We start from the raw sequence: 16526 nt of genomic DNA, 5'->3' as shown, positions 1-16526 counted from the left end.
AAAAGCCCAAGCCAGGCCCAGCAGCTTTCTCTTCCTGGCCTGTGGATCCAGACATAGAACTCTCAGCTACTTCTCCAGCACCAAGTAACTCAAACTGCAAGCCCCAAATAAATGCTTTTCTTTAAAAGAGTTGCCATGGTGATAGGGTCTCTTCCCAGCAATAAAAGTCTAAGACAAATGTGACAGGCATGACCATGCTTCTTGTTGGCAGAATGTGGGCTTTGCATTAGGGAAACAGTTGAACACTTGAAGTGGGACTTAAGGGGCCATCCTCGTAGGAGCATGGAAGACAGTGGTGCCGAGAGCAATGTAGATTATGATGGCCCAGCTCAAGAGGCTTCAAGGAAGAAGAATATTAGTAAGTGGCCCAGAGACTGTTCTTGTGATATTTTGTTGAAAAATGTGGTTGCTTTTGGCCCCTGCCTAAAAAAATCTGCCTAAGGCTAAACTGAAGTGTTTTCTATTAATGACATTGGCAGAGAGATTTCCAGACAGCCTAATGTTGACTGTGTCATGTGGTTATCAGTGGCCAGTCTCATGCAGATCTAAAAAAGGAGAGCAAGGGAAAATATAAAATGTACAGGCTGAGGAGAAAAAGAGCACCAGGGAGTCTAATGGAGCGAAGTCCAGGGCTCGAGGAGATAGAAAGTTTAAAGAAAATCCCGATGCCAATTGGAATAAAGGAAGTGGTGACCTCAGGGCAAGATCCCACCCTGCTGAGCTTTCAACTTGTGAAACATAGTTAAGGAAGAGTTTACACAGTAAAGGAAACCATCAAAAACTGAAAGTTAATGAAAATGTATTTGAATGAGGGGGCCATGTTCCAGCCCCATCAAGCAGCAGAACTTGGCAGCTTCAGTTACATGGTTCTGACTTTAGAGTCAAGAATACAAGAAGCAGGTTGTGGAATCTCCCTCCACACCTAAGGAAAACCACTGAGGCCAGACGTGTCAAGAATGTCCCTGCATGGAGGCCCAAGGAGGCCACTGCATGAAGCTGTGAAAGTGAAGCCTGGATTGCCTTGGAGACCCCAAGATGTTGGGGGATGCCAGAACTGTGGGATACCTGCTGAGGAGAGCTGCTAACAGGAAGTGGAACCAGCCCAAGAGAAAGAAGTGTGTGGCAGTCAACAAAGCTGAAAGGAGTTGGTGGTCTGAAGAGTGTTTTGTCATCAGATGTGGAGATGCAGAGTTTGGAGTTTGTCCAGCTGGTTTTTGGTCTTGCTTTGGCCCAGTATTTCCCACCATGCTCTCTTTCCACCCTTTTGGGATGGTAATGTATATCCTGTGCCATTGTATGTTGGAAGTATGTGACCTGCTTTTTTATTTTAATTTTACACTGGGTTACAGTTAAGAGATTGTCATGCATCTCAGAAGAGACTTTGAGTTTTGAAGTTTTAAGCAGTTTTGAGACTATGATAGATTATGGGAACTTTTGAAGTTGGACTAAATGCATTTTGCATTATAACATGGCTATAAGCATTTGGGGGCCAGGGAGTGGAATGTGGTGGTTTGAATAAGAATGGTACCCATAGGCTCATACATTTAAATGCTTAGGGAATGGTACTATTTGAAGTAATTAGAAGGTATGGTCTTATTGGAGAGAGTGTGTCACTGGAGGTGGGCTTTGAGGTTTTCAGAAGCTCAAGCCAGGCCCAGTGTCTCTCTCTTCCTCCTGCCTGTGGATCCAGCTGTAGAACTCTCAGCTCCTTCTCCAGCACCAGGTCTGCCTGCATGCTGCCATGCTTTCCTCCATGATGATAATGGACTAAACCTCTGAAACAGTAAGCCAGCCCAATTAAATACTTTCCTTTATAAGAGTCACCAGGGAGCCGGGCGGTGGTGGCACACACCTTTAATCCCAGCACTCGGGAGGCAGAGGCAGGCAGATCTCTGTGAGTTCGAGGCCAGCCTGGGCTACCAAGTGAGATTCAGGAAAGGCACAAAGCTACACAGAGAAACCCTGTCTCGAAAAACCAAAAAAAAAAAAGAGTCACCAGGGTCATGGTGCCTCTTCACAGTGATAGAACACTGACTAAGACAAGCTCTAATTCCTAATGCCCTGCTCCTCTTCAGGCTGTAGGAACAGAAGTCCCAGACAGCTCAGGCCAAGTGTCTTCGGCTTGTCATCAGAGCCAGCCATTGTTACTGAAATCCAAGCGCAGGGCTTCTTCGTCGGCGGGGCTCAGCTCCTGCAAGGGGGCACGACAGGGGCCCCCATAGTAGCCAAACCAGTCCATAGTTTTCTTCAGTCCTGGGATCCCAAAGCGCCGGGTCACCTGAGAAGAGGCATTTGTTAGAAAGACTGCAGAGCCCCCCACACCTCTGACACACCTACCTGGACCTTGGCATCCATTGCTTCATAAAGTTGGGGTTCCCACCCTCCTGTAAGGAACTATAATCTGTGGTGCAGGTTGCACCGAGAATCCAGATTTAGACACCAGAAGCAGGTCAGTTATGAAGAGACTCAGCCTGAACAAGAAGATTCCTTTTGGGGTTTTAGGAGAAAAACTACTCCAACAAAAGAGGGGTATCCAGCCCTCATATTTGGATAGAAGGTTGGCCTAGAAGGAGGCAGCAAGGCTGGGGCACCAGAGTCCCACCTGTGCTGGCTCCCCAAAGCACAGCAGACCTGGTTAGCAAGGAAGTAGACGCTCCATGACAGCCTTGGGCATAGACCAGCTCCTTAGTCCCCAGCACCAGGGTCCCCCACCCACCCACCTCCTCCCTGGCCCTATTTAAATGGTTTCACAGAAAATAATATACCTCTAGCCAATATACCTCCGGGCTTATTGTATAACTGTACTATTTATTATCTGAGCATCTTCTCTGCCCTAGAAAAATGAAGGGGCTGAACAACATGGTGTCTAAAGGCTTGTGTATCACAGTGGGCACCCACAGCTACTGTCACAGTTTAAAATCATACAGGAAATTTTACAGAATAAATGAAAGATCCAGTTTCTTTCCTTTTGTTCTAGCAACTGATCAGAAATACTGGAATGAATCTTTGATGACCTAAAAACTAGAAAACAACTCATTACTTAATAAAGCTTCATTTGGAGGAGAGGAAAACTTCAGAGGTATGAGTTTCAAGAAGGGTAAAAGCAAGGAAGTGTTCAGTGGAGAAAGGTGGGATGGGTGGTGGATAACTGCCTTGCAACTATCCACCACTAGAGGCCAGCCATCATCAGCAAACTGATGCTTTTCCCACCCAGGATGTCTTAACAGCCTGACTTTTAAAATCCCTGAAGCAGCTTTGTAGTTGGCCAAAACCTCCAGAAGCTGGAACCACGCAGGCCCTGGAGAAAACCTTATTCCTACCATGGCTTCTGAAGCTAGCTTCCTCCTCAGCCCTGGAGAAAGGGCTAGCTGTTTGGATGAAAAAAAGACCTCAGAAAGTCCTAAATATAGCCTGGGGCAGGAGGCTGGCTGGGTGGGCAGACAGAAGAAGGACATGCCTTGGACGAGAACATGGCAATAAAGTGACATCAGGCTGCTGTTGGAGTGTCTGAGTCTACAGCTCAGGCGGCAGCATCAAGGTGCTCCAGGCATTCCTGAGTGTGTGCCCAAGGCTGGCACAGGAAGGAACAGCCCAAAGGGTGGGGCAGAATGGGGTAAGATGACCTCAGAGAGCTTTGATGGCAGCTGGGCTTTCCATCTTCCCAGAGGGGCAGCCAACTCTGCTTCCTCTGGAAAATGAGATGTTATCGACACCTACCCATAGAGATGACTCAAACATCAGATGACCAAACACCATTAAATCACAATAGTCCCCAAGACAGCTGGAGGCACTACCTCCTCCTGTCCTGGCAGGATGCAGATGTGGGATTCTTCTCTTGTGTGTGAAGACAGGAATGAGAAAACCAGGCCTCCACCCCAGGGGAATGGCCAGAGTGTTCAGGGCAGGCCCCGCCCAGCTTAGCTAGAAGGCTTCATTTCTGCAAGTTTTTTTTTTTTTTTTTTTTTTTTTTTTTTTTTTTTAAGGCTTATTTATTTATTATGTATACAGTATTCTGCCTACATGTGTCCTTGCAGGCCAGAAGAGGGCACCAGCTCTCATTACAGATGGTTGTGAGCCACCATGTGGTTGCTGGGAATTGAACTCAGAACCTCTGGAAGAGCAGTCAGTGCTCTTAACCTCTGAGCCATCTCTCCAGCCCCCTCTGGAAGTTCTTAGACCTATTGACAGAGTCACTCCTGGGAGAAGCTCCGCATCCAGGAAGAAGCCTCCTTCTCAAATGTCCTTCCTCTAAAACTGAGGAGAGGACCCAAGCTAAGCAGGAGACCTAGAACACACCCACCGATTTCTACAAAGTGTCTGCCACTGTGTGGCTAGGGTACAGAGAGCTTGGACACTTGTCTCTGATGCAAAACTTAAGAGCAAAAATATAATCAAGGTAAGGTGGGCCTAGTGGCACAGGCCTATCATACCAGCTACTCAGGGGCCGGAGGCAGGAGGATCACAACTTCATGGCCAGCCTGGGTTACAGAGAAAGTTCAAGGGCAGCCTGGGCAATGTTTTGTTTGTCAATTTGATTTTGTTTCTAGAAATAGATTTATGGAGGGAAATGTCTTAATGAGTTTGTTCCCAGGAAAGTAAAATGATTTAAAAAAAATGCTTAAGTATATATAAGATATTTAAACCTAAGGTAAGTAATGTTCTCAGTTTTCTATACCCACTTTGCTATATATTGTTTTCAACTACTTGAATGTTCAGGGTGGGAAGGGTCACAGCTTGGAAAACTTTCATGTTCGAGAAGATAGAGACATTTGTGCTCGTGCTTCCCAAGGACCACGGATGAACACTCTGGACATTACAGAAAACAGGCAGTGCAATCTGTTTTGTGTGGGATTCATGTCTTTAATCTCAGCACTCGAGAGGCAGAGGCAGGTGGAAGCATGGGAGGCCAGCCTGGTCTATACAGCAAATTCCAGGCCAATCAGAGGTACATAGTGAGACCCTGTCACCAAACACAGATAAGAAAACTCCAAAAGATAGATTGAAGAGGGACGATCAACCAGGGACCTCAGGCACCAAGGGTCAACACAATGGTGAGTACCCTGGTTCAGACTTGAAACTGAAGATACCAACCATAAAATGCCAGGGGGCACAACCAATACAATTTCCAGCAGGAGCTGGCGAGATGGTTCAGTGGGCAAAGCACCGGCCAGGCAAGCCCAATGACCTGAGTTTGATCCCTGGAACCCAAGTAAAGGTAGAGGAGTACCAACTCTGCAAAGCTGTCTTCTGACTTTCGCATGTGCGGCGGGGCATGCATGTACAACACCCGAGAATAATAAAACGTTTTAAAATAAAAGTTCCAACGAGGAGGGCTGGAGAAATGGTTCAGCAGTTAAGAGCACCAGCTGCTCTTCTAGAGGTCCTGCATTCAGTTCCCAGCAACCACACGGCAGCTCACAACCATCTATAACTGTACTCCAATGGTCCCGTTAAATCACCATGGCCACATGGTTTCAACTGGAGATTTCCACAAAATGTTTGAAGAAGATTTAGTACCAATTCTGTATCACCTCTACCAGGAAACAGAAGAGCAGAGAGTATTTCCCAGTTCATTTGATGAACCAGACTCAATGGGGAAAGGGTGGATGGGCAAGAGAAGGAAGGAAGGGGGGAGGAGAAGGGAGGACAGAGAGAGGGGGGAAGGAGAAAAAATAGACCGTTATTCCTCATGAATATAGACATAAGAATTCTTAGCAAAATATCACTAAATGATTTTCAGCAATATACCAAAACAAATATATACTACGACTGAGGTTTGTTCCAGGGATGTGTCAATATTTGAAAAGTGTTTAGTCTGGCACATGCCTTTAATCTCAGCACTCGAGAGATAGAAGCAGACAGAACTCTGTGAGTTCGAGGTCAGCCTGATCTGCATAGCAGGACAGGGCTATGTAGAGAGACTCTGTCTCAAACAAAACAAAACAAAAAAGTGATTTGGGGGCTGGAGAGATGGCTCAGCAGTCAAGAGCAAGGGCTGCTCTGGCAGAGGACCCAGGTTCCGTTCCTGGCACCCTCATGGGTAGTAGCTCACAACTATCTGTAACTTCAGTTGGCCTTCATGGCCACCAGGCATGCACATGGTGTATGTACAAACATACATGTGCAGGCAACACACCTACACACGTAAAATAAAAAATAAATCTTTTTAAACTGATCGTACAGTCCATGATGTTAACAGGCTAAAGAACAGTCACATGATCATATGAGACAATGTGAAAAAACATTTGACAAAATTCAGCACTCACTGATAATTTGTAAGAGTTCATAGAACACTAGGAATAGAGAGTAGTATCCTCAATTGATAAAAAGTATCTACAACAACCCAGAGCAAGAGTTATACTCGTGGTGAAAAACTGAGTACTTTGTCTTTAAGATCAGGAACCAGGAATTTTTTTTTTTTTTCTGAGACAGGGTTTCTATGTGTAACAGTCTTAGTTATCCTGGAACTCACTCTGTAGCCCAGGCTGGCCTCAAACTCACAGAGATCCGCCTGGCTCTACCTCCAGAGTACTGGGATCAAAGGCGTGCACCACCACCACCTGGCTTAGGTAATGCCTACCTTTAATCCCAGCACTTGGGGGGGGGGGCGGGCCAAAAATAGGCAGATCTCTGTGAGTTCTAGGCCAGCCAGGGCTATGTAGTGAAACATAGGTATACATTTTTCAAACTATATATAGAAGTTCTTTGAAGAAAACTACAAAATACTGAATAAACAAAGATTCAAATAAGTAGAGAATGCACTGTTTAAGGACTGAACAATGGATGGGCAGTGGTGGTACACTCCTTTAATCCCAGGATTCAAGAAGTAGAGGCAGGCGGATCTCTGTGAGTTCGAAGCTAGCCTTGTCTACAAAGAGAGTTCCAGGATAGGCTCCAAAGCCACACAGAGAAACCCTGTCTTGAAGTTTAAAAAAAAAAAAAGGATTGAACGATGAAACAGGGAAGGTATCTCCATCCCAGACTGGTCAACAGGTTAACAATTCCTAGTAAGATTTTTTTTTTTTGTAAATATAGACAAGATTATTCTAAAATTAATATAGAAAGACAAAGGAATCAATTACCTCAAGCAATTTTAAGGAAGATTAAAAAGAACCAAATAGGAGGAAGCAGCCAATTACAAGATGTATTTGAACCCTTACGCACAGATAACAAATCGGAGTGTGGCACAGTTGAGGTACAGATGCACAGATCAATGGAGAGAACAGAGAACCCAGAAACAGACTCTCACAGATCCGCCCCACTGACTCTGACAAAGGCAGAAAGGCATTCAACAGAGGAAAAGAAAGCTTTCTCAACAAATGGGTTTGGAGGCAGCGGATATCCATCCGCAAAAAGAGGAACCTCAACCAAAGCCTCAGGCTTTCCACAAAGATTAACTCAAAATGGGTCACCAACTTTTACAATGTAACTATAAAACTTTTAGGAAACAAAGTAGGAGAATATATTTAGCAACTAGTGCTGAACAAAGACTTCTTAGGCTTGACATTAATATGTATTAGTCAGTATGATTCATATTAATTAGTATGATTCAAGGAAGAAAGTATTGATAAATTTGACTTCAACAAAATCTTAATTCTTTTTTCAAAAATTTAAAATTTGATTGACCAAAAACATGTAAAGAAAATGAAAAAGACAAGTTACAGACTAGAGGAAAACATTTACAAGCGCACATCCAACAAGGGACTAGTATGAAGTTCTTCCAAACTTAACAATTAAGAAAGACGTTCACTTAGAAAATGGGCAAGATGGCAGGTGTAAAACAAACAAACAACTGGGAAAAAAAGGAAGGGAGGAAGGAAGGAAGGAAGGAAGGAAGGAAGGAAGGAAGGAAGGAAGGAAGGAAGGAAGGAAGGAAAGAAACTGGACAAGAAACCAGTCAGGACTGCAGACGGATAGCAAAGCACATGATGCCTGGCTTGTATGAGGCTTGGGCACAATTTCTAGCACCAGAAAGAAAACGGAAGACAAAAGACGGGCACAGGACATGAACAGACATTTGAATGACAAGGCTGTGCCAAGCAAATGCACGAAAAGATGTTCAGTGTCCTCAGCCACCAGAAACCTGTGCCACTTCCCAGCTGTCAACAGAGCTGGAGTGAGACGGTCCAACACCCCTGCTGGCGAGGATGCGGAGAAGGTGCTCGCACACGCATGCATTTACGGTCGTACAAACGCAAAGTCAGGACAGCCCCAGCTACTCAGGAGGCCGAGGCAGGAGGATCTCAAGAGCCAACGAGTTTAAATCCAGCCTTGGCAACACAGTGAGACTCTATTTCAAAATAAACAAAATAAGGACACATTTTTCCGTTTTCTCCAAATTTCAAAATAGCTTTGACCTTGACCAGCCTTCCCTGCTAAGGTCTCCTTGACCTGCCCTCAAAAGAACTGGAACCTAAGGTCTGAACTGCAGAGCACACCGTTCTGACAACTCTCCTAGAAAAGGAAACTTTGTCCAGGTCTCCCCTGCCGAAGTCACTCTGATTGTCAGTGTCTGTACCCCGTGAAGCTGCTGAAAAGCCATGGCGCACTGTCTCCAGGCTTTGAACCCAGAGTCACGCAGGGCACTTGTTCAGTGCATGTTCAAAGGGTTGGACATCTAACTGGCCCACATGGGAATTCCAATGAACTCTGAAGCTTGAGGACCGACAGGGCTCACTCTGCAGTTGGGGTTTCCTGGGGAGGCAGTAGGGGTTCCCACACTGGCACAGTCTCTAAAAGGACAGTCTGAAAGGGAAAGAAGGATTGAGCAGGGACCCCATGGCGGCCCAGGCTGGGAGCTCACCGCAGTGTTGGGCTCGATCAGGCGGTGCTGCAGGGTCCGGGCGGCTTCCCACTGCCCCGTGAGACAGAGTCTCTCCAGCTGGCACACCTGGGCCCCTAAGACATTGGCCAGGCCACATATGCTCCCAACAGCTCCTGCCGGAAGGAGACACAGAACATGTGTCAGGGCCACCGACTACGGAGAATCCCAAACTCTGGGCCCGTGCCTTTTCGTTTCGGAAACACAGGATGTAGGTTTCTATACTCGTCGGGCCGTGACATAGGCATGCTCTGTGTTTCAGAGGCCAAGGCCGCCGTTCAGAATGAGAAGTCGGCACGGCAGTTGCCGCTCGGAGCCAGTGGTGGGCCAGGAAGCACAGCCTACAGGACAGTCCCTTCACCTACCTCCTACCTGCCATGTCCCCCAACAGGATCTTGACACCCTAGGGGCTGGGGAAATGGAACCGAAGTTCTGAAGTCCTATTCCTTCAGTTAACTGGGCCACTACTGGCAGGGAGTGGGAAAGCAGCCTGGATGTGGGGTCAGGAGTGTGGTTTGGGAATGTCCTTGGCTTCATGCCATGAAACTCAGCCTCTGAGTGTGACTCTAAGATGAGTCAGGAGGGACCCTAACCACAGTGCCTCAGTACTGGAAGAAAGACCAGTATGTGGAAGGACTACGCTTTTACTAGTTGTAAGATACCAACCACAGGGCCAGTGAGATGGCTCCGTGGGTAAAGGTGCTTACAGTAAAGCTTGACGACCCGAGTTCAATCCCCAGGACTTACATGGTAGGAGAGAAACAACTTCCCAAAGTTGTCCTTTGACCTCCACGTGTGCCATTACAAACACACACACACACACACACACACACACACACACACACACACACACACGCATACAAAATAAATAAGATATAATTTTTTTTTTTTTTTTTTTTGGTTTTTTCGAGACAGGGTTTCTTTGTGTAGCTTTGCGCCTTTCCTGGAACTCACTTGGTAGACCAGGCTAGCCTCGAACTCACAGAGATCCGCCTGTCTCTGCCTCCCGAGTGCTGGGATTAAAGGCATGCGCTACCACCACCCAGCTTATAATTTTAAAAAATTTAATGAAAACAACTTTATTTAAAAACAAAAAATGCTCATAGCCAGACATGGTGGCCCATACCTTTAATCCCAGAACTCAGGAAGCATGGGCAGGTGGATATCTGTGAGTTCAAAGGCCAGCCTGGACTACAGAGTGAGTTCCAGGACAATCAGAACTATATAGAAAGCCCTCTCAAAAATACAAAAAAGAACAAAAAATTACTTATCATGTGCTGGGCACTGTGGTTGATGGGGCTGGCCCTCTAATCCTCACAAGACCACTTAGTTTTTTAGGGTAATATGCAGGCCCAGTGGAGGGCTGGTGTCTTGACTTGGGTTACTGGGTGAATAAGTGACCTGGTTGAAACCAAAGCTCAGTTGCCCCCACTTCCAGAGCCTGTGTCTTCTCCATCTGTATTTTCAGGAGAGAGCTACAAATGCCCCTCCTCCACCCTGCACTTTAGGGACTGTAGGGCGGTAAAGGGAGATACACTACGACCTTGACCCAAGCCGAAGTCTGCCGAGCCTAGAGGTAATGGGAACCACTGTTGTCTCCCACAGTGCTGAAAAATCTGCTCACACCTCAGCTCACTGATGCTTCTGTTCCTCTGCCCCACTCACCATGGCTCAGTCCCAACTGAACCCAGAAGACCCTCTCTCAAAACAGACAAGAGCGGCCGGCATTGGTAGGATGCTGGACTGGAAGAGAATCTGACCAGACAGCTAGAGATCCCATCCCAACCCCCTAGGTCTGACAGGTCATTCTGTCACATGGCTAGAGGCAGAGGAAAGCAGACTCCTGGCCTAGAGCAGAGGCTCCCGGAGAATGATTTACAGGGTGAGATTAGAGGAGTTAATTTTGTCATCTAAGCATGGAATTTGGGACTTTAGACTTTACCAACTGCAGGCACCCCTATAGGGCAGCACTGTACTCATATACCCTCCCCCACCCAAAGGGGCCAAGTACCCAGAGTTGAGACAGCTGCTCCCTGCGGATTCGGGCCTGCCCCCCTCCCCCCACTGCCCCGTCTCTCCCAGTAGCCCCAGCATCTAGGTGCATCTTGTTGGTCAGGACCCTTTGAGAACAGCAGGAAGCTTACCCACAGCATAGCTGGCCAGGAGGAAGCCGACTGACCCAGCCAGCACCTGGAAATCTTGCTTGCTGGTCTTGTGAACCATCAGCCCGATCTTGGTCACCTATCAGAGTAACACAGTGTGAGAGCTGGGCCCAGAACTCAGAGACCAGCCTAGATGGGGTGGGCATGTGCTGTCAAAACACAGCCTAGTCCCCAGAGAGATGCCCCAAAGTTTAAGCAGTGCCTCAGGGAGCCCAGCCAACAAGCATGGGACTGACGGAGGTCTCAGAGCTACTCTGGGTTAGAGACTACCAGGCTAGAACCAGAGAAGGAGGAGGTCCCAGTCTGGGAGCTGCTGCTACTCACATCGCCACCACTGTCCTTTATGCCAATGATGTTCGGGTGCTGAGACAATGTAACCACTGCATCCACAGGCAGGTCTAGCCCTGTGTTGGCTGGGACACTGTACAACACCACAGGGATTGGGGAAAGATCAGCAACCTGGGGGGCCCAGAGAAAAAGAGGAGATGGCAACTGCCTGAGTCTGAAGGGCTGCATGCTTACCCTCCCAAGCCCTGGACTGCGTCACCGCAGGGCTGTGTGACAGCTCTGACTCCTGTAATATGGGTAGCAACGATGGGAAGATTCTGAGTGTTGTCTACACATCAGGCACAGCTCGAAGCTATGCACGCTGCAGATCTCATGTAGCCCTGAAGAAGCACCCAAGGCAGATGCTTTATTCTCCCTGTTTTTTTTTTTTTTTAAATTATTAGTATTTTTTAACCATGTGTATCTGTGTGGGTATATGCACATGAATACTGGTGCCCTTAGAGGCCAGAGACATCCAATCCCCTGGAACTGGAGTTGTATGTGGTTGCAAGCCACCCAACATGGGTGCTTGGAATTGAATTTAGGTCATTTGTAAGAGCATTATGAGCTCTAAACCACGGAGCCATCTCTTCAGCCCCTATTCTTCCTGTTTTAAAGAAAAGTGAGATAGAGAGGTTAGGTAAAAGGTCTAATGTCACACAGTTGGTACATGATGGCATTATACCTAGGTCCTAGAGTGACTATTAACATGATGTAGGCTCTCCATTTCAATCCAAGCTTCTCCTTAGGCCCGGCCTCCATCTCTTCAAACCTCCGCTAGGTCCGAGGCCTCTAAACCACGCCCACCCCTCCTACCCACCTTGGTGTAGTGGTGAATGAGGGCGGCGCTGCTCATGCGGCCACGATAGTAAAAAGGAGTCACCACCATGGCGGCATCAGCACCGACTTGAGCCATGCTGAGGGTCATCTCTACCGTGGCTTGAGTGGCTGCAGCGAGGGAGAGGGGGAGAAGGCAAGCCAAGAGGGCCTCAGTGCATCCCAGCAGAGGCGAAACAATAGACAGAACCCAACCCCAGGGCCCAGGAGCCCGGACCCCGCAACAGCCCAGCAACCCCAGGTCCCAAGGCACTGTGTCCTCACACTCGCAGCCAGAGCCGGCTATCAGGAGCTTGTCCTTGGGTATGGCTTGACGCACGCGGCTCACCACCTCCAGGCGCTCGTGGCTGGTCAGGAATGGAAACTCTCCAGTAGAGCCCTGGACCACGAAGCCTACAATAGAGCCCCATCACTACAATCCACCCATTCCCACCGTCTCAGGAACAGGATGCTGGTATTGCACAATCCTCAGGGTTATTTTCCCACCATGGCTTTCCACCCACCCTTCCCATCCCTGTCCCAACATAAATAGAAGGTTCTCAACAGATACACAGTAGCGCACCCACCATTTTCCTTTGGGTGAAACACTGTAACTCTACCAGAAAGAACAGTCTGTAACAACATGCACCTATGTTCCCAGCGTCCATGACAACCCTCCCCATTACCCTCCACTCGGGCTTTCTGCCCCACTCAGGTGTTTTATTCTCTTTCATGTCCTTATACACTTGCAACATATATAAGGACCCATGAATAAGATAATTTATACTTCAGAGAAATGGAACCAGGCTTACATAACCTTCTGCAGTTTGCTATTTTTGTTTAGCGTTGTTTTGAGTTTATCTGCAGCAGAATACAAAGCTCTGATTCGTTTGCCGTATTTCTATGCAGTGTTCAATCGCATGGTTAGACCACACTTTATTTCACACTCTCTCCTCGAGGACACTCAGACTTCCCTTCTTTTTGCTGCTGCAAATGATGCTGAAACAACCATTTTCTGGAAAGATCTTTGGTTATGTCTAGGAATTCCTTGTACGTTCCCATAGTTAGGTGTGACAGCCATGTCTGTGTGCAGCTTCCTGGTGCTTCCCACTGAGCAATACACACCCCACAGCAGGAAGGTGAACTGCTAGTGTTCACCCATGCCAACTCTGGCTGTCCTCAGAACCAACGTTTGCCAGTCAAAGGTGGTATATCTCATTGTATTTGTCTTTCTTTTTTGTCACCCTACTGGCTTGATTTTGTTTGAGACAGGGTCTCACTATGTAGCCTTGAATGGCTGGGAACTCATAAAGATCCATCTGCCTCTGGAATGCTGGTATTAAAGATATATGCTACCATGCCCAGCTCACTCTCCTGCTTTATCAACCGTTTGTTTGAGAGGTTTCTAACCCATATCAGTTAACGGTGCCAACAGTTCTATTTCTTTGAAAGCCAGGCAGAACCGACACTCTTGGCAGAAGATGAAGAAGAAGAGCGTGTCAACCCCATCACTCCTCTGTGCTTTTCCATTGACTTCCTTTTCTTTCTCCTCTCCACGCCTGTGATGGTTAACCTCAACTGTCAATTTGATGAGCTCTAGAATCACCCGGGAGCCAGGCTTCTGGGCATGCCTTTGGGGGGTTATTTGATTATTTGAAGAGGGGTGACCAGCCGCCCACTGTGGGCAGCAGCATTCACTGGGTTGGGATTCTTGACTGTATAAAAAGGAGAGAGTGAGCTGAGCACAGTCATTGCTTTCTGCCTTCTGGTTGTGGGTGCAAGGTGACCGGCTGCCTCAAGTTCCTGCTTTGGGAGGAAGTCCTCCAGGACGGACCGTAACCGCAAAAAATTCAGTCAAAGTAAACCCTGTCCACCTTAAGTTGCTTCTGTCAGTGTTAAGTCTCAAACCCTGGGACCAAACGGCTGAGGTGCCCATTTAGCATATCAAAGCGGACCTGGCCACCATGTTCTCCCAGCATCCCTTAGTCCCTACGTGTTACAGGGTATGGCTGGCATACACTGCCCTCCACCCACTCCCAAACTCTCCAGCACGGGGCTGAGCTGTCCTTCCCCCAGAGGCTCTTCTCCATAGACTCCAGCCATTCTGGTTACCTGCCCCTTTTACCTTTTGCTTTGATGCATCTGGTTCCATTCTCTCCCCTTGCCCTTCCCCTCCCGCCTCTCCTCACATGGCTCAGGGTCATGTCACTCTGGACTCTCCCAGATGTCCCTGCCTCTGGCTACGCTCTCCCTCACATCTACAGTAACCCTCCTCTACCATACCTAGGAGCAGTCATGGCCTTCCTTATTTCTTTTTTTCACTCAGTCAGGGTATTTTATCAGTGTCAGGAAAGGTAACAAAGACAATATCCTTCCATTAAAACAAGCAAACTAGCCGGGCGGTGGTGGCGCACGCCTTTAATCCCAGCACTCCGGAGGCAGAGGCAGGTGGATCTCTGTGAGTTCGAGGCCAGCCTGGGCTACCAAGTGAGTTCCAGGAAAGGTGCAAAGCTACACAAGAGAAACCCTGTCTCGGAAAACAAAACAAAACAAACAAACAAAAAACAAGCAAACAAAAACAAACAAAACACATCTGTAATCCCAGCACTTGGGAGGTGGAAAGTAGAAAATCAAGAGTTCAAGGTCAGCGTGGGGAAATATAGGTCACCCTGTCTCAAACAAACGAAAGTCATAAGTAGTTAGCTGGGCGGTGATGGCGCACACATTTAATCCAGCACTCAGGAGGCAGAGGCAAGTGAATCTATGAGTTTGAGACCAGCCTGGTCTACAGAGTGAGATCCAGGACAGCCAGGGCTACACAGAGAAACTCTGTCTCAAACAAACAGAAAGAGAGAGAGAGAGAGAGAGAGAGAGAGAGAGAGAGAGAGAGAGAGAGAGAGAGAGAGAATTGCAAGCAGTGTACACTTAGAGCATACAATACACTAAGATTAGAAATAAATAAGGAGCCGGGAGGCAATGGCGCACGCCTTTAATCCCAGCACTCAGGGAGGCAGAGGCAGGTGGATCTCTGTGACTTCAAGGCCAGCCTGATCTACAGAGTGAAATCCAGGACAGGAGAAACCCTGTCTTGGGAAATAAATAAATAAATTACAAAAAAAAAAAGGGTGTGGGAGAAGAAAAAGACAATAAACCTGGGAGCAGCATTAGCATACAAAACCCATGCCATGCAGCTGTGTGTAACAAGCCATAAATTTTTTTTTTTTTTTTTTGGTTTTTCAAGACAGGGTTTCTCTGCGTAGCTTTGCGCCTTTCCTGGGACTCACTTGGTAGCCCAGGATGGCCTCGAACTCACAGAGATCCACCTGCCTCTGCCTCCGGAGTGCTGGGATTAAAGGCGTGCGCCACCACCGCCCGGCAACAAGCCATAATTTTAATGGGGAGCTTCATCTAAAAGGGAAATGTGGTCCCTAACAGACACACAGAACCTGAGAGATAAGAGCAAAGCAGCTGCCCCGGAGAAACACAGACTTTCCTGGCCCGAGACCAAGAGAACATGTTCCTGTGAGTCACCCTTCAGGGGACACAGCGTGATGGGGACTCTTCATAGCGCACACCTTTTCCATGCTGTTAGGCTCCATGACCAGTAGGACTGCCCAGAACCTTCTCGCTGGACAGTGACCTTTTCTTTTCCTTTGTGATGCTACAAGGAACAATGGTGAAACAAACAGGGTTTGGCTTCAGCCTGAGGTCCTGAGGTCAGTGCTCGGGAAAGCACAGCCTCTTGTTTGCCTAGGTGAGGTTTCACTGCTTCCTGGGAGTGTCCAACCCCTTGGAAGGAGCGGCTTGCCCTGGTGAGGGCTCCCATTTAGCCAACATTGGACCAACCCTCAACTATTCCAAGACCAAGATGATGCCATTTCTATTTAGTTGCCGAAGTTGTCTGCCACCTCAAGTTGTGACAGGCATATGCTATGGTCCCTAACCCAGCCACAGTCTCTCCCAAGTCACTCTTCATCTTGTACTCAGTTACAGAAGCTCCTGGGCTCCATAGGTGGATCTCAGAGCAGGACAGTAGGGTAGGGTCTGATGCCCTGGGAGGCAGCAGCAGGCCCTCTATTCAGTCTCCTGTGAGAGAGCCTCTCACTCTCATCCCCCACCCCTACTTCCCCACCCCTCACCCCACCCCACCTGCCTCTGGAATCAGGCACTAGACCTATGCCTGACTCTCAAGGCATGCAGGCTGGGCAGTCATTTCAACTCCAAGTCTCCATTTCCTTTTCTATGAAATGACAAGTCATTTCAACCCAACCTACAGAGTTATTTTAAAGGCTCAGCTAAGAAAATGTCCCAGGAAGCACTTTGACATCTGGGGTCTGGTGCTGCAAAAAGCCCCCTCCTCCCTGGCTGCATGTCCAATTGCAGGCCAGCTATATTTGCGT

General features: G+C 47.8%; 1 protein-coding gene across 3 annotated transcripts in view; it reads right to left on the bottom strand.

The window, feature by feature from the left end:
• Positions 1-1793: 1793 nt before the first annotated feature.
• Hoga1 (4-hydroxy-2-oxoglutarate aldolase 1) overlaps positions 1794-16526 on the bottom strand; it is a 29558-nt gene continuing 14825 nt past the window's right edge. The window contains exons 2-7 of one of the 3 annotated variants that reach the window (XM_006990466.4): positions 12412-12540; positions 12131-12258; positions 11308-11442; positions 10966-11062; positions 8804-8937; positions 1794-2278 (exon numbers count right to left, since the gene is read on the bottom strand). In XM_006990466.4, coding sequence (XP_006990528.1) covers positions 2129-2278; positions 8804-8937; positions 10966-11062; positions 11308-11442; positions 12131-12258; positions 12412-12540 — 773 coding nt within the window. In that variant the 3' untranslated portion in view covers positions 1794-2128. The remainder of the gene's footprint in view (positions 2279-8803; positions 8938-10965; positions 11063-11307; positions 11443-12130; positions 12259-12411; positions 12541-16526) is intronic. The other 2 variants (XM_042263716.2, XM_042263709.2) reach the window with 2 other exon arrangements.

Source organism: Peromyscus maniculatus, chromosome 1 (genome assembly GCF_049852395.1).
Source record: "Peromyscus maniculatus bairdii isolate BWxNUB_F1_BW_parent chromosome 1, HU_Pman_BW_mat_3.1, whole genome shotgun sequence".
Taxonomy (NCBI): Eukaryota; Metazoa; Chordata; class Mammalia; order Rodentia; family Cricetidae; genus Peromyscus; species Peromyscus maniculatus.
Note: the sequence above shows the minus strand (reverse complement) of the source record. Positions and strands in the feature narration are given on the sequence as shown.